The sequence below is a fragment of the Pavona decussata genome, unplaced genomic scaffold (genome assembly GCF_977016875.1).
Source record: "Pavona decussata unplaced genomic scaffold, jaPavDecu1.1 SCAFFOLD_114, whole genome shotgun sequence".
Taxonomy (NCBI): domain Eukaryota; kingdom Metazoa; phylum Cnidaria; class Anthozoa; order Scleractinia; family Agariciidae; genus Pavona; species Pavona decussata.
The window spans coordinates 4,715,789-4,738,197 of NW_028145528.1; the positions used below are offsets into that span (position 1 = coordinate 4,715,789).

At 38.2% G+C, this 22,409-nt stretch overlaps 1 protein-coding gene and 1 long non-coding RNA gene across 5 annotated transcripts in view; one reads left to right on the top strand and one right to left on the bottom strand.

Annotated features, from left to right (window-relative positions):
- The window catches only part of LOC146470334 (insulin-like peptide IlO1_i1), a 28,591-nt gene extending 6,842 nt beyond the window's left edge, over positions 1-21,749 (bottom strand). The window contains exon 1 of one of the 4 annotated variants that reach the window (XM_085122442.1): positions 21,667-21,749. Coding sequence is in view for 2 of the 4 variants with exons in the window: in XM_085122439.1 (XP_084978565.1) it covers positions 1,781-1,843 (63 nt within the window). In the remaining 2 variants the exon portion in view is untranslated. Of the gene's footprint in view, positions 1-1,780; positions 1,917-4,074; positions 4,197-8,973; positions 9,135-21,666 lie in introns of those variants that run through there. The other 3 variants (XM_085122441.1, XM_085122440.1, XM_085122439.1) reach the window with 3 other exon arrangements.
- LOC146470335 (uncharacterized) overlaps positions 1-22,409 on the top strand; it is a 38,174-nt gene that overhangs the window by 2,752 nt on the left and 13,013 nt on the right. The window lies entirely within an intron of this gene.

A 22,409-nucleotide genomic window follows, 5' to 3' on the forward strand; every position in this document is an offset into this window, starting at 1 on the left:
CCGCGTTCCTCAAGTAGATGGCACCAATTCAGGTAATTTTTAGGTCACGTGATAAGCGGAAAATGCCCTTCGATTTGAATTTTAGAAAGCGCGTCGCCTGAAATAAGCCAAGTGTTTCTGTATTTAAAGCATCGCCGAAATTACCTTGTGACCTCCTGTGGTATGATCCGGTTCAACGCATAAGACACGAAATCAAATTTGCCGCTGCATGAGGCGGAATAAAACTCTTTTAAGTAATCCAAAGCCTCGGCTAAACTTTCTCGACGCTGTTGCTCAACATTTTTTTGTTCAACAGTAAAACCGTTAAGTACCCCGTATAAGATGATGCCTAACCAGCGATTTAAGCTTTCTATCAGACATTTTCACCCACGTTAAGCAATGCTGAAATGATGTTAAACGACCCTTATCCTTGCGCTCAACGCTCTTACATAACAAATGCTGAACGTCTTATGAAACATTGTTAGAAGGTTTAGCCGGGGCTAATAGCTTGGCAAGAAAGTTTATCAGGAGATCTAACTATCTTGTTTGTCAGCTTTGACCAAAAGTTAATTCCATTTAGTTATTTAAGGAACAAAGGCGTTCGTTACAACAGTAGCACTTTCAAAATTTTCAGGTTTCCTTTATGCTTAGGAATTGGCACGTTTTCTATACGCTTGGGTGAACTGCAAATTCTAAATGGACGAAAACTTTGATTTACTGTAATAAACAAAAATTGAATTACAGCTTCTAATTTTGACAAATGATTAGCCTCTATTTAATACTAAAGTTTAAAGCTATGGCTTTCAATGGCAAAACGTCTTAACTGGTTTTTGATATGCAATCGAAATTAGAACTTCCGTCTTTAAAACGCGTTTACAAGGGAACTACCAACGGCATCCGTGAATTTCAACTGATGAACTTGAAAATAACCCCAGGCAGTACTACTGAATGTTGACTGACATTACAACCACTTACAATGTTACGTATATAGCATAGTGTTGCTGTTATCTAGCTGAAAGACCGTGTTGACTATCAAACCGGAACATTTTCCACTTATAGCCATTTAAGAAACAACAAATTAACAACAACTACTGACCTAAAATGGCTAATAAATGTGTTAACCTGTTAACTTTGGACAGCTCTCAGAAAAACTCAAACTAGTTGACCACTTTCGATCGGCTCTGTTCCGTATCGTAACTTCCGATAGAATTCGGTTATTTTGTTTACGTGGTGTTAAATTTCAAAACTGTTTTATCGATCTTGCATTGACTTTGTTGATATTCCCCTACGCCGGTCAGCAATAAAAATGTGGTTATTTATTTTCAGACCTAAAGTCGAGTTCAACCGTAAATAAATCAGTTGCGCTTTCATTTAAGACTTGAGCCTATGCCTCATTCACACTAAGGCTTAAACACGTTTAAAAGCTGTTTAGTTAAACACAGTTTAAAGTTGTTACCTTCATAAAAGTTGCTTTCGGATTTTTATCGACTACAGATTTAGCACAAATGAAAGCACAAGTGAAAGTTTACGTGAATCCTATGTCAAAGCCAATGGTTCAGCTTCCTGTTACCAATTTTCGTTTTGGTAAACCTGGTTTAATAGAACATGTGTAGTTACATGGCATGTGGAAAGATAACTTTGAAAATGGCTGTAACTGACCATACCGAACTCTTACTCTTCTTCTACTCTCTCTCCACGAATGGAACCTTAATTACAGACGCATTAATATCAAGTACTGATCAACTCCTGTAAATAGGTTCATCTCGCTACTATCTTCGAAAATAAAATAAAAAGTTCTTACTTCATTCCGCTTGCAAAACATTCCACCTTTTTTTGGTTTCCAAAGGGCAGCGCCAGTGAACATTTACTACAGCCGGCGTGTTTAGTACTATGAACTTTCGGAAACTCTTTCAAATCTTCTTATGAATAAAGTGAAAGCGGATATACGTGGTTACAAAAAGCCGAGTCACCCTTATTATAAGAGTTACTGTGTGTTTTTGGTCTTCGAAGACGCACGTACGGCCAATATTGGCTATTTTCGTAGAGTTTAGTCATTGCTATTTGCATATGAATACAGTTTTAGAATCTTTTGTATTTAAGAAAAGTACTCCCACAAGACGAAGCATTTTCGTGTCTTACATTGCTAAAAGAATTGTTCTAATCCCTAGAACTGCACGGCATTAAAGCATGAAATCTCTTTAATATTTATTGGACTTAAGATTGCGATAACCCTAATTTAAAATTCCTGGCCCCCTGGAAGAGCGTGTGAAACTGCAAGAAAGAGATAAAGCTTCGTCTTGTTTTTACTCTGTTTTTTGATCGGCATCTTCTCTCCGCTTGAAGACAACCCATTATCGCAATCGAGAGCAACATTCGTCAAATTTCCGCAAGAGCAAAAACTTCCGATCAACACCAGAACTTGTGTCATGATCTGTCAAACTACTGTCAAAGCAAACGGGTTTCACGCCCATGTACACGATTTAGTCAGTTACATGCAAGGAGGCAGGTAGCTGGCTTCGTGACATCCGCGTATCCTTCAGTGTTTTGATGCGTAACAGTTTTCGTGATTATCATGTATCAACCCTTCTTTGTAGGATTTCCGGAGAAGGTTTGCACTCCAGTCATTGATTTAATTAGAGATCGAGTGTTCGCTGAAGTCACGTAGGCTGTTTAGCTGTTCAATTTGTGTAAAACTCTTCTTTTGAGAAACACGGCAGTATCTATCCATAAACCTAGCTCACTAACGGTGTTATAAAATACGATGGCGATATTTTTTTTGTCTTGGAGTGAATTCTCACGATGTTGAGCGAGGTCAAGAGTGCTGAAGAGCAGCTATCTGATTACCGCATTCATTTAAGAGCAAAAGAACTAAAGGGAAAATTAGATGAGATTTATTTTTAGTGGTAATCAAACAAAAACTGCTTTTCATAAATCTGCTGGATTGAGATACCTGGCGTTGTATTAACTCAAATCACATCAGTGAGAAACTGAAGCCGAGCTGATACACTTCTTTGAGATTTCTGAGTGAAGACAGTAAAAAAAATTCAGCAAAACTTCGAGAACTGCTACACGGTATTGCTCGGTTATTAGGGATTATGCTGGTTCAAGTTAACAATTTGATTTTTCATGTAAATTTTTGCAGTTGGGAAAAGAGATTAAAATCTTGAAACCAAACAGAAGTTATTCAAGGACCTATACAAATCTCAAGAGAGAAGCGACGGCAGCGTAAGCAGCTGAAAAAATAATTCAAGTAAACAATGGCTTTGATTTTATCGTATTCGATTTCAAGGCCGATATTACCCCGGGATATTACTTGGAAATCTCTAAGCCTCAAAACATTTAAAGGAAACGAGATTTAGAGCGGACATTATACTCCACGTGCAATGACGTGGCCCAATGACATGTCTTATATTGCATTCAAGACATATTACATATTATTTCCTGCCTACTGGGTTAATATCTCCTATTATCACCTTCTTCAGTTGACTCCGTAAATGTGGTACCGCTGATCCGTCATATATTAAATTCCCCGGTATCGTGTGTTATTTAGTTGGGAAATCATGAATGAAAATGCCCTCGTTCGTCTTCTAGTCTTACAGTACGTGCAGGGGTTGGTTTTCAACGTTTCTCTTAGAATAACAGTTTCTACTTTAAAAATAGTGAATTTGATTTTTAAGAACGTTTATTGTGTCGCTATCCTAGTGCGAAACATGACCTGCTCAGAAGAAAGAACTAATTTTACAGCCCATTGTTTAGAAAACGATATGCAGTACTGTGATTCGGTTTTAATATTTCATTCACGCCGAGCCGAGAAAATGTCAATAATTTCAGACTGAACAGAGTAAAACACTAGAAATCGGCTGAGTGAAAGAACATAAGTACACCAGATTTTCGGACGCTTTGCATTTCAGCTGAACTGTGCGAGTATGTAACGGATTGAAAAATATCTCTTGCTTGATCAGGTGGCTTTTCAGTTTGCGATTTTTTAAATTCCATACTGTTAAAAGTCGGCCATCATGCTGGCCATATTTTAAATAAAAATACAAGTTTTGTCAAGTTGTTTATAAATATCAATCTTAATTTCAGTTTACGTACCATTGATGTTTTCTTTTATCCAAAAGTGATACTAGAAAGCCTGACCTCTGATCCAAGATCCTAACGTTCGCCGGCCTTTATCTGCAGCCGCCCAGTTTATCGAGAAATGAGCTGGTTTGTTTTTATCCAGTTTACGTCGGAAACCACGTGGCCCTCTCAATACAATGCCCACGTACATTCTTTTCAATATATTGCACTTTCTTTTCAAATGAAATCTTGTCTCTGTTAAGAGCCTTTGTTCGTTTAACACGTTTCCGTTATCTGTCATTGTGCCAATAAATTGCGTTTGTCAATACAGCCTGATGTTACCGGCGACAAACATTTCATTTCATTTCATTTTAAGTCCCTCAACGGGGACGAAATATAACTACTTTCGCCCGATTCAGCTGCTATTTCGCCGAACTCAAAAATCACTATTTTGGCGGGAACAATTTTGTAGGGATCGGGTAATATTAACCGCAGGCAGCTTATTTTAATCGTGTTTATAGCTAGTGCGAAGATCCGCCTACTTTTTAAACGCTTTTTTTTTAATGAAGTTGTCTTCTATTTTTCCACAAACGTACTTCATTAGGAAATGAAATGTCAACTAAGAGTTTAATTCAAACTCTGACAAGTCACAAAAAGTCAGCTAATTTTACAGATAATATTTGAGTCCAATTAGTTGTTACACAGGAAAACAGACAAAATGAAGTCTAACGCCCTGGTAAAGTAAATATGTATCGCCTTGCGAGCATAAGATCTTTTTACAACAAAGCGTTAGATTTCCGCGCACTTCCAATCTGTTTTAGTTTGATTATTAAGGCTCTTTGTTAATACAATTGATTTGAGCTTGATCTCAACGAGAAGATCATCTGCCTTAAAAGTTTGGTTGTACTCCAACTTCCTACCTTTTTAAGAGGATACTGCATCGTTAAGTATAAATAGGTATTTGAAAGTAAAGTGTCGTGAATAGCAGCTTAAAAAGTTCCTACAACCGGCGTTATTTGGCGTGTACACAAGGAGTGTTCAATTTCACAACAGCCATTTCAATCGTGTATCCTTCTCATCACGAAACCGATGAGAACCGAATTTACAAACTGGGAGCCTTTGACTGGTGATTCTGTGGATGAAATCCTGAAAATGTGACCATTCAAACGAAAGCTACTGAACTGTACTTCATTTGCTTGTCGATATTCCTTTAGGAACGGAAATGAATCGGTCAGTTTTGTTTACAACTTCAAGGGCGTTTTGCATGGGGAAGGGAAAAATAATCCGGATCACGTAAGCTTTGGTCATGAGCTTCCAGTGAATCACTACCGTAGAATATCTGGTTGCAAGACCTACGTAGATGTAAACGAGATCAAAAATTGGATTTTCTTAAGTAAAATGACACCTTTAAGCTTTTCAGCTTTCCGTTTCGTTTCCGCTTTCGATCAAGGGCCGGGAAGCGCGTTACGTCGTTAAGGAAACAGCAGCTTCCAAATTGGGGGAGAAAGATTCCTTTCACTAAAATCTACAGTCCTGGCATGGTACTGCGAACAGTACCATGCAACTGTGATAATTTAAAAATTTCATTCAAAACTGATGCTAAAACGAAAACAGGCCGAAACGGGAACAATTTTTATATCGTTTCGTGCTAAATGTTTATTTGATTGCCTGGCCAGGTTTATTAATTCCGTAGCTCTCATATGCGGGTCAGGAAACTTAAATGGAATCGGTGAATCCATAGAAAAACAACTGACGCAAAAGCTATAAAGCTGTTAGTGAGTACGAACGGTTGTTACTGGACTAGTCTGTTATGTATTTGGCAGAACTGAACGGCTGGTTCTCAGTTGACACGTCACACGTCACTAAAGTGAGACTCGATCACCTGCCTTCATTTCTAGTTGAGCAATTTAAGGTTCGGCAATTCAGCTTTCAGCTGTGAGAATTTGACTCTATTTCACGTTCTCAGATAACAGTCTTCTGTATTAAACAATTTCTTAGTTATCAGTCAAAACTACTCTTATTTTCAAGTCTACAATTCAATGATCGGCCCCAGTTTTCAGCTTTCCGTTAAGCCCCATAGAATATCCTCTTAACCCTCGGTTTCCAATGGACAAGCTCTGTATAATGGAGAACAGGGAGAAAGACACATCGGCGAGCGAAGCCAGTCGAACGCGGAATCAACATCGCGACGGGGCGGCGGGTGCCCTGTCGGACGCGTCGTTCGCTCCATTTCGCGTTCGGCTGGCTCCGGCTCTCCGGAATGTCTTGCATGCGCCCTACTCCTCCCTATGACGCAGCCTGTTTACAAGTTAACCCGTTAACCCTTCCTTTCTTAAACTAACGAATGCAAACTCCTTATGAACATTTATGAGACTCATTTGAGAGGGTTTTAGTAAGAGTTTACGTATGGAATTTCGACATAAATGAAGGATGTTTTGCGTCCTTCAACCGTGAGAGAACTCTGTGGAATAAAACATGCAAACGAACCACGAGTAATGAAAACGGTCAGAATCTCGTCGATGCATAGCTTTCATTTTTTGACAGTTCTCTTTGTGAGAATTTGGGTCAAAATCATAAACAAGAGATAATATCAGGTGTCTTTTTTTTTTTTCTTTTAACGGCATTTGGATTTCATTTTGTCAAATACATGAAAAAATAAAAGAAAACAAGGCAAATCAGACAGCTAACCAGCTAGAAGACAGAAGGAGTGCTTTCAGTACTGGGACAGCCTTCCTCGTCTCCCTCCATTGACCACCTATCAAGAGCGTTTTCGTTTTGTATTTTTGCTCGCGAGAGCCAACGTTTCTTTTCAATACTTAAATCAAGGGCGCCAAGGTAAACAGTTGTAATTAAAAAGTCTGAGCATTGTATTTAATTCAGACGTATTGTGCAGCACGCAACTTATGCTTTCCCTTCAATTGGCTTTGTAGCCACTGACCACACACACGCCCAGTAACCTCCTCTAAGCTCGGGGTCATGGGCACGTCTTTTCTATATTTCTCTGTTGTACACTAACTATGCTTAAAGGTCTTGAGAGGACACGTAGTTACTACAAGATGAACAATACCTACTTCAAAATGCAAACACTATCAGGTTATGCAAAATAGAGAAAAAAGTAAGCAATGACTACCAGGTCACGTTTCGTGGAATTTGTACTTGTTTTGTCACTGTTTTGCGCTTTTGAGTGTAGAACAACAGAAGAAGCTACATTATCACTTTCCTCAAGCTATCTTGTTCACCAAACAAGAAATTCTAGAGCGTTAATGTTTTCGGCCCGAAACTTGAGAATTTCAGCGGCAGTTGCCCATCGAACCTTGCGCTAAGGTACCCACACGAATCGTTGCCAAGGTGACCCCTTGAGGAGGAGGACAGGATATTAAGTCATCGGCAAAATGATTGTTTTCAAAAGGACTCCATTATCTCAAATTGTTCTGGTAGCAAAAATCATACTATTCATCGTCATGGTTTCTAACTACACATCTCTCCAAGTTTAAACTCCATTATATGCCAAGTTTGATACTATTTTTCTCCCATAAAAAAACTGGCCGGATTTCAAACGCAAATGCCATTCCCTACAGAACGAATAAGGCTCCGTTAAACCCCATTAGGGGGAGAGCTTACAACATCAAAGCATGACCGCTAGACAGACTATTTAGAAACGCTCAAATGAGCTTAGTTGGAAAAAAAATTCAATATAGTAAATGGTTGGTTTCCGTAAGAAGATTTGCGGTTTAGCCGAGCTAAAGGAAATTTTTTGGGACCTCTGGTATGGCAAGAGAGTTTAAAATTCCTAAATCGAAAATAACTGATGAATCCAAATCACTGTTAAGTATTTTGTGACTGATATGGGCTTGAAGCAAACATCGCCAAAGACTTACAATTTGAAGTGATGTATCGGGGTGTCGTTTAATTGAATAAAAAAGAAGTCGAGTTGGCCCGTCAACCCAATGTACGCATCGTTATCAACAAACCACGACTATTTTCTGTATGCGGCCTCACTCCACTAAATTTACTATTTTGAAATTGCGACTTTTCCAGACTGTATATTTTCTACTCGGACTATTTCAAATTATTTAGAAAAAAACTAGAAATTTTGGGGCAATTAGCCGGTTTTACAACTGAGTTAAACAAATTGATTTTTCGTAACAGGAAAGCTTTTACCACGCCTTGTTTAAATATTATTCCAGCTGACCAAGCTTTGTTCCTTGACCATTGTCCATTATTCTCAAAAGTTTTTCAATTCTTTAAGTAACAATATTCTGTTGTAGTACGTTAATTCTAAAAACACCGTTAAAATTTATATGCCTAGGATGTCAACACTTCAAACAGCACAGAATTGGTGTACATTTTTCAGTTGGTTTTAGTAGACCTGTAACAAGGATTAAACACGCTTTTGGCGTTATGGTTTTCCGCAACAACTAAGCTTATTAACACTTTAATTAAAACTATCTTCTTGAATAGTTAATTTTTCCTGCTCAGGTCACGTTGAGAAATTCCTGAGCGGATCCGACTGACATAAAATTTTTACTCAATCCGTACAGTGCTCTTTGAATATCATGTCTCTTCAAGCCGCAAAAAAGAAAGAACAAGTTTTTTTTTGTTGTTTACGTTCGTTGTCGGAAATGAACGACAATATCCAAATCTATTTTCATATCACTGTGTGGTCTCCCCACTCAATTTGGACGTTTAGCAAACGGTACGTCTGACAGTAAGTTTGCTTTACACCGACATCTTTTACAATATACAGAGGCAGCTGTAGCTTAAACTAAAACATGAGGTGTTTTATAAGAAAGTTTCTACTCCTGTCTTTGTGTCAAACAAGCCCCCAAGAGCCCTCTTATTGTATATATCTGCGATCTCTGTTTGTTCAATGGATCATACATGTCGCTAATTAAAGAACACAGTATCTCTCGAATTTATCGCACCACTTACCTTCAGAAGAAAAATCAGTTTTCCTAGCGTTAAACGTATCGCTTATGTGTCCTGTTGACGACTTGAGTGCTTCGAAGAAAGATTCACTTAGGGCTAAAGTGGTGTTGATTCGAGCGGCGAACGTTGTGATGACTCTACCCAGGTGCAAAGAGCTGTCTTTTTTATGGCCGGCCGAGGAAGGGCGTGGGCACACGTCGCTAGAAAACAAAACAGACCACTCAAGAATGCCGTTACTTCCGCTGTGGCTAATCGGAACGAGCAAGGTCGGCATTGAGGTCGACAATCGTCTGTTTAATGAATTTTTAAGTACAGTTATAAATAGATAACAAGATAAGTCGAGTGATTTGACATTTTTTGTGTTCGTTTCCTTCCAAAATGTGTTTAAAACGAGAACAAAGAGTCAACCACAAACTGCCATTGTTACGAAATACTGATCTAGGATGTTCGAGAATTTACGATCTTGGTCATCTAAGAATGTCACGTAATCACTTTGTGGCCATTCATCACGATTGCTTGAACGATGACAGCTTACCTCAACAGCCGATAAGTGATTACATAGTTCTTATCAATACGATCTATATTACACTTATTAGTGCTTACGACCAAATCAAAAATAATTTACCGCCTTCACAACAACAAGCAAAGGAGGTTTCAGCATTCTTTAGATTCCTGAAATGATGACATCGCTACGTCACGTCACTTGGTCATCCTTACTGTCACGTAGTTTCGTTACGATGTTGAACGGGAATTATTTCTGACGCAAATTGCAGGAATTTTCAACCTTTGGGCTCGTAATAATGCTTGCAGGGGTGGCGATTTGCGTTAGTTAGTTCTTTATTTTTACCTTTCAAGGATATTTCGTAGTCTATTAGTTTATTTAAAGAGATGATCATCTTTCTGGTGAATATGCAGCCAAGAATTGGATCAAGTGTAAAGTGTGTTTTCATTTGTGTTTAGTCATCCTCTATTTCGTACCCCGGCTCTATTTTTGTAAAAAGGAGAGAGAGTTTCTCGGGATTTTGTATCCAAAATAGGAAAAAAGTTTTGTTTTTCCAACTATAATTAGAAAGAAAGTGATACTGTTCTTATTTATTAGTTTAAAGTTCTTCGTGATTAAAGCCAGTCATTTCAGCTTCACAAATAACTAACAGACACAAGCAGAACCTTGACACCAGAAAAATGTAAAGATATCTCTGGTTAAAATGTGGTTATTTTCGTGCCAGATCGTGTTCACTTTGCTGTCAGGTCGGACATGGCTTATCAAAACCACGCTCTAATTCATGCATGCATCTTCTGCGGGAAATTAAGAAGCAATTCGCAGGTGTATGATGGTATAGTTTGTAACTTGTATTGGGAATTGCAGCTATTCTCAGTTGAATGTCTTCCATTGTTTTGCCGGCGTTTATAATGGGTGTCTTACTGGCAAACAGATCGTTTGACGACCGCAATAAAAGTAGGCAGAAAGACAAAGTCGAAACCGTCAGTACGAACAGGAGCCGTTCATGAGGCTATGAAATGCGAAATGCGTCTGGTTGCGTAATGATCCTTTAGCCATCCCAAGGGCGGATCAGTACATAGCGGGTGAACTCTCCGCTATCCGTAAGAAATATTGTAAACAAGCGTTTGCGTTCATAATCCTATGAAAAATTAGAAAAAGCCGCAACTGGTCTGTATTGCCTCTCTTTACCGTCTACTAATCGTTAGACCTATAACCCGACCGTGGGAAAGTAATTCATACTATTTGTAAGTGAAGAGGCTTAAAGCATACATGTAGTTACGGGAATCCTTTTTTGGCATTTTGCTCTGTCAATGCGAGCTGTAAACTTAAAATGCAAATGCGTGAAACGGTGTCCTTTCGCCAAGGAAGTCTGAGCAGTCATAGAATTGCAGAATGTTATTTTGAAGACACTTTTGGTAACTGTTGAGGCCTTTTGGCTCATTTTCTAGCCGCTATATCGCAAGTCTCTGACCTGACCACATTCCTGCTCGTTCATTACCTTGATGTGTTGCCAAGCTATTCTCTGTGGCAAAAAACCACAATGTTTGCATACGTTAAAAGGATCTTTTGATCTTCCCCTGGATTGTTGAACACCGCCAAAAAACAAAAAAACAAAGATCGCATCCGTAGAATCTCTTAAAAGTCATCTTCTTAAAATAAAAGCTCAAGTTTATAATCGTGACTCTTTTTCCCCTTCTCTTTTACATGGTAAAAGCCGCCGTGGATGCGTCTTTTGACGCATTGTGCATTTTTAAGAGGTGCAAAATGGCTAATCTTAACGGTGGTCGTGCTGGCAGCCGGAATGTCAAAGCTATGCTGTTCATTCGCAGCCCTTTCTAATTCCATCCAATTTTGTTCATCCTACTCTCCTGGATTTTCCGCGTATTTCTTGTTTGTTTTTCTGCATTTAACTCCATTCTAAGACCATTTGAACGGTGACAAAATCGCCCACCATGAAAGTGCCAAGACTCGGCTGGTATGACAAGAACGAGGCACTTAAGTGGGTTTTAAAATGTTGAAGCATTTTTCAGTGTCAGCCGCTCGAGGATTCCGGCCATTTCTCAGATATTAGTGAAAACATATTCAGATCTTCAAAAGCTGTGAGGTGCTGAAACATAGAGGCCAGCTGAGATGGGCTCACAACAGATGATTAGAAAAGAAAAACCAGCTCATAAGATTGAACTTTTGGCTGATAGGCAAATCGAGATGAGAAATGTCCCGTCAGGCTTTTTTGGTGTTTAAGCTACACGATTGACCAAGGAGTTTAAAGGGGCAACCGGTCATCAATTGTTGTTATCACCAAATTTGCTTTAATGGAAACCCAAACATTGTGGACAAGTTCGCTCAGTTGAAATGGCCATTCTAGAGTACTAAAATGTTAATATATGATGTCTTTGGGTAGCGATGGCCAGGTGAAAACAAATTCCAACTCTTTAGATGTCGGGTCGACGTTGAAATCAATTTATATGCAGTAATTTTAACAACAAAAAGGAAACGTTCACGACACAGCCCTATTTAAAGAGATAGACTAGAGAGTTTCGTTTTACCAGAGACCCAAGCAGAGGGAGCGAGAAGTGCTCAGATGAGATCATGAAGAATATGACTTATGTATCGGAATTTATGTTTAACGTAGCATTTTGTAGTAAATCTCAGGTCGTTGCAGTTGGATCTCGGCTTTAAAAATTCAGCCGGTATACTATGAAGACTTCGGGCGCATTATTTGAGAACGTTTTTGGTTTGGACTTGGGATAGACAGAATGGCCTTCTTTTGAGATGAATATTCGATGTATTGTCGGAGTATTGCTATTTAAATAAACATTAAAACGAGTTTCTGTCGAGGGGCTATCGGCTGTTATTATTCAACACATTGTAACACTGCCCAAAGATGGTCATGGTGCACGGAATATTCGTCAAGAGCTAGAGATAGTCAAGAGATATCCTGCGATATACGTAGTTTCGTGTGTCGGGGAGAAAAATGGCAAAATAAAGATCCGTCTCCAGCTTTTCTGTAATAAAACTGCTTTGTTATCAATACGTTGAATAATAGAACAATTATCCTGTTCAATCTTGCGGAACATCTCTTGATTTTAGCCAACTCAGCCTAAGGCCTCGTCGGGTAAGTATCAGGCGATATTCCCCGCGATTTCGTAAGATAATTGTTGAATAGATGCCTTAGTTGGCAAAAAGTTGATTTTCTTTGATCAACTCAAATATTAGCGCAAGAGATGAAGCTTTGAGGGATTATATGCTGGTTTTAAGAACATGAAATTTCAAACTTAAGTTCATGATTTTTCCGAATTGAAATGACTGATCGAATTTACAGCTCGCGAATACGTCAAAGCGGGTTGGAATAAAGGACGAAGCAAACAGCTGATTGATGAGTTCGAAAATTAAATTCGGGGTTCTTGTAGAGGAGCTTTTTCCATCGGGGTATTTTTGGCAGATGGATCGACTGATGCTGTCTTTCCTTGAATCAATTAACACAATCAGACTTGGAGCCTCAAAACTTTAGTAATCAATTATAATTCTGTGTAGTCATAAAGAAGAGATTGTGGTGTGTGCTCTTGTCATAAAACGATGCGCGCTTAAAAATATCAAAGAAGCTTGGTGATTTCGTGGCCGGGATTAGAATTAACTAGCGTTGAAACTTGCACTAAGAGAGGAGCAAGATTGTCTGATGTAGACCAGCAGTGTAGCGGTCGAAACATTGCTGTCAGTTCTTCCCTGCGGTGCCTTTCGTTTTGCTCAGATACTGATCACGGGCGGTTGCCTTCAAAGCCCGGCCTTGGTGATGTGTGGATGATATCTTGGAAGTATGACCATTCCAATGTAGACTTATGAGCCGGTCTTCTCTTTGATACTGTTCGTTTTCCGAGGTGAACAAATTTGGACCATTTATGAGGGTTGCAATTTCACCAGGGGCTGCTCACAATATTGGGAGGATCGTGAAATTACCCCGTGTGCTTCCGGACATCACTGTTTTACATTTTGAACTAAATTTGGTTCATCTACAGCTTACACGAATGCCTATTGCGGTTTGTCCGCTTATCAACTTAAAAAAAAGACATGTTTTAATTTTCTTCCATAATAATATCAGTCATTAATTAGCCCTTGTTGAAAGTATCATGGTTTTGTGGTATATATTGTAGAAAAAACATCAAGCAAAACATTTGTCTACTCGTTGACCATGCAAAATAACCGATTCAACACTGATCCAATATTTCACCCAGTGGTTTTCAGGGAAGGTCGATTCAGTGGATCATTTCCTTCGCCGAATCATTAATATCCTAGTAACAATATCTTGTATAAATGACTTGATGTATTGCAATGTCATCGTTCACCTTGGCCAACCTGTTGTTGGTAGCTGGTTTTCGACTGAATACACCCCCTCACTCACTACTTAGCACCATGTCGTGCTTTTCGCCAAAGAACAATACGAAATGAACTTTCTTTATTCTACGATGGCGTAATCAAAAGAGTGCGTACGGTAGCGTGTGGAAAAGTTACATATACATGCACAAACAGACTGCATATCATAATTTACGATTAGTGCAATAGTTTAAAGAAGAACTTCGTAACTCCTTTCGAACATGTCATAGGCAAACAAGGAATCTTTCATGAGCATTCCGACAGCTTTGTACTATAATCTCGACCATTATAAATCAGTGCGAGGTAACTTTTGTGTATAGTTAGGTAACCATTCTTAGGTAACCTTTGTTTTTCAGCTACTCTACCTTATGTTATTACCTCAGACTTCATACAGTGTATCGCAAAAGGTCTTTTCCCTTAATCAACTTTTTTTTCTCTTGGTTTTCTAATACTTTAATTATGAAAACAGCACTGCTGTGATAATCCATTTCATATCGTCCTGTCATTACGTAAGCTTAACCCTTATCAGTGCTAATGGATGCTAATTCCTTTGGAGGTCTAGTCTGATCATTTGTCTGAAATCGTCTCAACGGGATGATCGGATTTAGCAGAGATGATCGACAGATTTCAACGTCTCTTGTTGTTTTTCTGGCGTACTTTAGACTGTTCTCGATCGTGTGTGGCTTTTCAGCCCTGTTCCCAGTTTTCCAGCGTATTGCCAAACCGTGCCGGGAATACACAGTGCACGATTCTGAAAATGTAAAGTCGTTTCCTTGGTAGCTGCTGGCTAATTATAAAATACATCTAGATAAATGTGATGGAATATGTTAAGCCTGGTGAATAAATGAGAATGATGTATTAATCAGCAAATGACACTGGCATACTCGGAAAAAAATCCGAGTGCTCCTATCAGGAGTCGAACCTAAGACCTTCAGATTACTTGTTCGGATGCTCTACCACTGAGCTACAGGAGACTTGTGGGAGCATTTAAGGCCATTAAACTAGGTTCGTGGGATAAACATCCTGCATATAGATATTATACATATTATTAAGGACGGTGCCTACTAATACCGAAGTATTTTTGTGCGGTTAATGACTATGCGGGAAAAGCAGATCTTAGCAAGGCCTATTTGAATCCAAAAAGAAAACTGGGGGTAACCACGCATTTTTCAGAGATAATTAAGCAACAATATCTCTAAAAAGTGCCAAAACATAAAGCAATGTATGGGATTTTTTCCGAAATTGAAGCTTACTTTTTTCTGAAAAATGCATGGTTACCCCCAATTTTCTTTTGAGACACCAAAGGCATTTGGTAAGTTCTGCTTTATCCGCATAGTTTTAAACCGCGCAAAAATATTCCTGTATTAGTAGGCACCACCCATAGGAAACCCGAGTATCTTGCGATGCGCAGAACGTATGCGCAGTAACAATAGTAGGCACCGTCCTTAAATACATTCTTTTTTTTTTTATATAAGAACCTTTCTTATAAGAACGTTGAGGCTGAGATTAAATAAAATTTAAGAACATACTAGGAACATTACCCAGGCTGAGAGTCAGTTAAGAACATTTTTATTCCAACCAAGTATTTTTAAAATGAACAGTATAAATACGGATAAAATAATACATGAAACAATTCAGTCTATATTGCCCAATTAACCCAAATAATAGGTGTCTTGCAAGTCACGTCCGCATAGAGATATTGAAATACTATAAAAGATAACTTAAGAATATCTTAAGAACTTTTCAGGCCCAAATTGCCAAAAATAATAAGAACGTCCAGCCTCACCCTCAAAATAAGACTTTCTTATAAGAAAAAAAAAAAAAAAAGAAAGAGTGTTTATTATATGCAGTGCTGAGCTGAACTGGTGAAAATAAAGGCGAAGAATGTCCAACTTTATAGCTTCCTTTGAAGCGAAACGTTAATGCATTGGACCTAATAATACGAATTGTTTACAACGCCCTCGTAGCCAGATCATTCTTAATTCAGCATAATTTTTCTTCCAAATAATGTACTCTTTTGAACTAATGCTACAAAAACTTACAACTAATGCAATAACCTTTTGGTGAACTTTCGATTGGGTGGTCTTACCATCATTTTGTTTGTCTATCAAAACATTTATCCAGAGACAGGGATGGAAAACAACCACACGAAATCCATGTCAAAAAACAAATATATGAAACGACCACCGTGCTTGACTTGGTGTTCAGAAGAGACCTGTTTCGTTGTTGTTTCATTCTACAGTTTTACGGTGTAATGAATCCGAGTCAGTGGAGGCAGAACATTGAAAACCCCATCATGGATTGGCTATCGAGTTCCGACAAGAGCTCTTGGTTCTGTTAGCTGCTGATTTGCACCTTGCTTTGTTTGAAGCAGCTCCCAATTTTGATTTTTATTGTTGTGGTTGTTGTTGTTGTTGTTTTTAAGTTGCATGACTTGTTCAAAAACCACAGATGAAAAAGAGTATCAACAGAATGTGCCAGAATATGCGGAGTGGGATTGCAGTTTTCGGTATTTTACGCTCTGACGTACAAATAGCGCAAGGCGCCGAGTGCGGTGGGAGAAGAATTTTCCCGGCAGTCGTACACCAGCAGTCTGTTACTCATTAAGAAGGCGAGCAAGAAAACAGGTAAAGCTGCTTCTGGAATTTTCTCCCAGGAATTCACGGGAACGAAGTCGATCCAGCCTGAACTCACTCGCTCCGTCAGTCAAACATTAACTAGTGGAATTGAGATTTTCTTTTGATATTTATAGTACATCACAATGTCACTTCTGCCTTTTTGTCATCTTTAGTGAGCCCATTATTTGTAATCCAATTTTTGAGCAGTAAATTTACATCTTACTCTATATTTCCCTGCAAAAATTTACGTATGTTTTTGTTATTATTGTTTTTTTTTTTCCTACACAAGAATATTTACAAGGTATTTCCGTGTTCGTTATGACAGATCACGTAAATATCAGCGAGCAAGAAAACAGGTAAAGCTGGTTCTGGAATTTTCTCCCAACTGGAATTCACGCGAACGAAGTCGATCTAGCCTGAACTCACTCGCTCCGTCAGTCAAACATTAACTTGTGGAATTGAGATTTTCTTTTGATATTTATAATACACCACAGTGACACTTCTGCCTTTTTGTCATCTTTGGTGGGCCCATTACTTGTAATCCAATTTTTGAGCAGTAAATTTACATCTTACTCTATATTTCCCTACAAAAATTTACGTGTGTTTTTATTATTATTGGTTATTTTTTTCCTACACAAGAATATTTACATGGTATTTCCGTGTTCGTTATGAAAGATCACGCAAATATCAATTTACGGGTCATTTACAGAATCCACGAAATATGTACTCTGTAAATCTCATGTATATTTAATTTGCAGCAATGCAACATGTGGAAGAAATAATAAATTTGGGTAAATTGAGATTTACATGTGCTTGTAGATTTTCAGGTTTTCTGGACAGGAATTGCCTGATTCAGACTAGACAATTGTCAGTGAGACAAAAATATACAGTTTCCTTCCGTTGCTGTGATACTGGCTCCAAGTATCGTGCGCGTTCGATAAAAATAGTTGCTGCAAACTTATAACAAGCCGCCCCGTGCCTTAATTTGGATCGATATATTCGCACGAGCGGTGAAAGATTTTATGATTTCCGTCCTCATTCGTAATTGAATTATTTTACGTCAACTGAACTGACGATCGTCGTCTTCGAGTGGGGTAACCTTGCCGTCATACTTTGCGCAAAATTTGCAAATTCCACCATAGTGTCTGTTATGAAGTTTAGATACTTCTTTTGTGAAAAGCGACCCCTTGTGTTTTCTTGGATTGTCGAAGGAGAGGACAAAACGTTAGTTCGTTGTTGCAGACTGGCGTTATTTCATTCAATTTTTTTTTCTTTTTTTTTTTACAAAGTATTTGGCAAGGAAAAATGTACAGATAAATATCTCATAACTTATTTATAGCATTGATTGATTGTTTGATTTATTGATTGATTGCATGAACTTTGTTCCACTTCAGTATAAATTACTATACCATCTATATGAATACTTAATTATTTAATTCATCTATATGCCAGCCGAAAATATTGTATACTCAATCTCGAACAGATAACTCTTTCTTACGTAACCCCTTAAACTAGCTTATGCCTTGAGAGAATTTGCTTGTTGTTAGTTATTTCCTGACGAGAATCACTGAATTTCCGCAGGAATAAAATTCTGCAGATATGGACCTGTCTTTTTCATGGACGTTGCTATCATCAATGATGAGATTAAATGGATCAGAAGCTAAGCAAGCCACAAGCTGAACAACATCAGAAGGAACAGATCGGAGATCTAGATATCAATCTCTTTAATGGAGTTAAGAAAATTGTTAAATTATACTGTTTTCTTCGGATTAAGGTGATGAGACTTTAAAAGATGGACTTATTTGGGGATAAAATTGATCAAAGGGGTGAGGCGTTGCAGAGAACAAAAAATGACAATTTTTTTCTGTTTTCTCTTTTAATTTAATTTACGGACTTTAAGGTTTGCCTGATTGTTGAATGGTCTGACTATCTCGTGCAAATATTTGCATTCCAGCTCGAAAGTTTCACGTTTTAGACAGTCTCGGTCATTGGGTGGGAATGTTACGTAAGAAGAAGCCTATGACTGACTTGATTAACAAGATTATGAAAGTCTAGCACTATTTCGGAGTAGGGGAGCTGGAATTTGGCCTCCATCGGCCAAATTAAATTCATAACGTGGTTTCCTGTGGATTAATCGTATCGTGTCTTTTTCCTTGGGTTAACAAGATTTTTCATTTGTTTATTTGTTTATTTATTTTTCTTTATGAATAGAATGTCGCGCGCGCGAATTTTTTTCATCGAAATAGCCGAGAATAAATAATTTAATTAGTCTTAAGCCGTGGCCCCTTTCCATTGAAATAATAGTCTGAAAAGCCACGTAACACACCCAACAAATGAACCTCGACCTATGTTATCTGTGGGTTGTTACAATGGGTACCTTATGTAGGGTATTAACACCCCTTCCCTCCACCCCCCATCTCCTCATTTCTTGCTTAGCAGTGGGAAATGCTTAATTAAAAAATGCGAAAAGACTTCAGTAGATTAAAAAAAAGCAACAATCCACCTTATCACGATAATTCCATCTCAGAATCTTTCCAAGGCGACTTATGGATACCGGATTACTTGTTCAATCTATTTACTCTATAGATCAAGATATCATTAGCCGAATGTCTGGCATCTTTTTTAGAGGAAACAAAGGTTGGCTTTCACTATATCCTCAAAACCCTAGATAGTATTCATCGCTTTCATTCTCGGAATAAGGCCGTTAAACTGCTGATTTTTTCCTTTTTTTTCGTAAAAGTATTCCGCCACACACAGATTACGATAGACTGAGCGACAGACTGGCTGACCGGCGAAAGGGATCTTTTTTTGTGAGGCCGCCGCGGATTAAACAAAGTGACTGATTCACGAAGGGTTCCCGTGTTCAAAACTGTAAGAATCAGCCTCAAAGTTTGATTTCAGAACAAACCCAACTTAACAGAAACGTACTTCTGTATAGTGAAACTGTTTTCATCTACATGGCCAAACTGAATGTCATCAGAAAAATTAAAGAGTCCCCTTGCTTACAGTCCCAATGGCAAGAAACCGTTCATTATTGTGAATAATCCCTTTTACGGTGATTCCAGTGAATTGCATTGCGCATTCTTACTGCGCATAATTTCTTATGTCATTAGCGCATGTCGCTGCGCGCAGGTTAAAAGCAAGGTGTATGTGTTTTTCTGGATGCTAAGCCCAGTCAATTACTAAATGGTTATTCAGTCTCTTAAACGAGCGCCGTGACCTATCTTTTTTATCTCATTACTTTAACTTAGCTGTGACCCTCTTTATGTGTAATTTTTTTCGATAAAAAATTGACACAGAAAAATGAGTTATTGCCAGAAATACGAGCTTGCCCACCACACGATCGCGCACATAAAATAGTGATACTGAGAACTCGCACGCAACTGAAACGTTTTGTGTCGATACTGCTTCATATTCCCTGCCAAGAACTTTTTCTTTAATTGCCGATTATGCATCATACATTCTATGTATAACGTTTTTCTAAATTCTGCTTTATCTATATAACTTCTCTCTCCTCTAGACAAATAAACTCATTTTTGAAAGCGAATATTGCAAGCGTTTATGGGGTAACTGAGTGGATTGTAACTCTTTCGCGGACACAGTGACCTATCTTTTTTATTACATTTCTTGAAATAATACGTAGTAGTGAACAATCAGACAAAATTTGCGGAGAAAATTCTTACGACAACTTTAATTTCGCGGAAAAATTAATCACCTTAGGGATTTCATCAAGCGACTCTAGCTAGAACCACATACGATGACCAAAATCTTTGGCGTGAAAATAAAAAAACTTGGATAATGCAACGGCTTTGTTAGAAGCCTGATTCAGCAGAAAATTATGTTACACACTTCACTAAGTTGACTCTAATCTATCCAATTTGTCCTCAGGATTCTTGAGTGACTTACTAGAGGCTGCACTAATTTGTTCAATTTATCTGTACTAGACACGGTAGGAATAATTAATTGTTCTAACTGTCGGCAAGATCGAGGTAATTGCAGCTCTTGTCACCATTTCAATGTAAATTAACCCAAGATGATGTTCGTCGTCGTCAGTTGATAGTTTAATAATATTCAATAGTCAGGCTTTTTCTTTTAACGTTACTTTTCGAATTCCTGCAACTCTTATCGATTGCGTCCGTGAAAATTGGGGAAAACAAAGTCTCAAATGACTGTGTGGGTGACATTTCGTTTTAGCCTTTTCACTGTGAAAAACAAAAACTCCAAAAGGTAAAAAATCTCAAATTGTGATTCGCAAACTATCGATTCAGAAAAAAAACAGCACTATTCCAAAAAGTAGTTCAACAGCTTTCACATACACAGACTTACATCAAACGAGATTCGATTCCAAGCCATTGCGCATGCGTTGCCTCACACTCCAAACCTAAAACAGTGCATGCTTTATGTGTGGTGGTCGTGATTTTGTTTCGTAAAAAAAACATATTTAATTAACCGGAAAAATCATATCCAGATATTCATTTCCGTTGTCTAAAAATCCGGCAATCCATCTTATCCCAGCAATTTGTCTTCAGCGGTGGAGTAAATTACCTGAGATCACACGAATTCATGCAATCAGTTTAATGAACTACAGATGAAGTTCGTTTTTTTCTTAAGAACTTACTGGCAGACATCTTGACGAAACGATGCTTTTTGATGTTTCATCTTCTCCTTAAATCTTAACGTAGTTTTCATCGTGAGTGTTCATACATTGGTTTCTCCAAATGACGCCCAGTTGTCGCTGATGGTGTTCCTTTTTTGTGACGTTCGGCCACAGCGGTGCAATGATGAATTAAATTAAAAAGGGAAGTTCAGTCAGTCTGGTCTGCGAGAACAGGCGCCTTTTATGTCTCTTGTTTCGTTTCAGCTTACCGACCTTCTTACTGAACACTATTTTTGCAAGACGTGGAGTATGAAATTCGTTATTCCAATAAATATCGACTGCATGGACGCAGTCTATCATATTCATTTGATCAAATACCTTTAAAAAAACTCTGGCATCAATCGCTCATCGTTTTTCATTATCGATCCATTCGTTTGCAATTTTCGCCGAAAATTACTTTGATCATTTGACTGAAACGTCGGTATATCAATTTCAACTTTGTTGGAACGTTACTTTGAACCCAAAAGTTATTCTTCCTTTAACTACTATCTTCTGGTTTGCATTGAAGTGTTATAGGCCATCTTCGCTACTTCGTATTATATCTCCCTTACCTTAGTTTTTCAGTATGAGTTTCCAAATAAGACAGCAGTCTTCTTGCTTGCAACGCGATGTTAAAATGATTTTGTGTTATCCGGCTGTTATTGCCTTTTAAGAGTAGCCTCGTTGTCTTAATGGTCTAGTTATGGTTTCACACGACCTTGAATGAGCCAATAGGAAGCTCCGTCGTTAATCTTCTCGATGCAATCTTGTTATGTTTGACCATTTTCCTCCCCCGGCCCAACACATTATCCTATAAAAACGCAAAGAAAGAACAATGAAAACAGAGGTCTCGTGAAAATAACCACAATTTAGTATGGAAATATTTTCAATCACGTATTTTAGTTTGCGTGTCATGGACATATTAGTAATTTTAGTTGTGATTGTCAGTTTCCTCGTCTCAAACTGGGAGCAGACGATCGTGACAGCTTGATGGTTAAAGTATTTTTTCCAAGAACTACTTCTTTCAGTAGCGCCTTCGTGATGTCATCTTTGCCCAATTTTTCTTGGTTTGTTTGTTTGTGTGTTTAAGTTGTTGTTGTTCTTTTCCCCCTGTATCAGAATTGTCATTCTTTTAATTTTCATGAGTACATCTTTCGCTGGTGACGTGAAGTCAAGAAATTGCGAAACGACAAACATCCGCCGGTAATTCACAACACAGTAGTATGCAGACATTTCGGGCAAAGGTAATTTAAAAGCTTCTTCATCCTTTCAAATAATGGCCCCATGTGAGGTAATTAAATTATTTTTCCTGAAC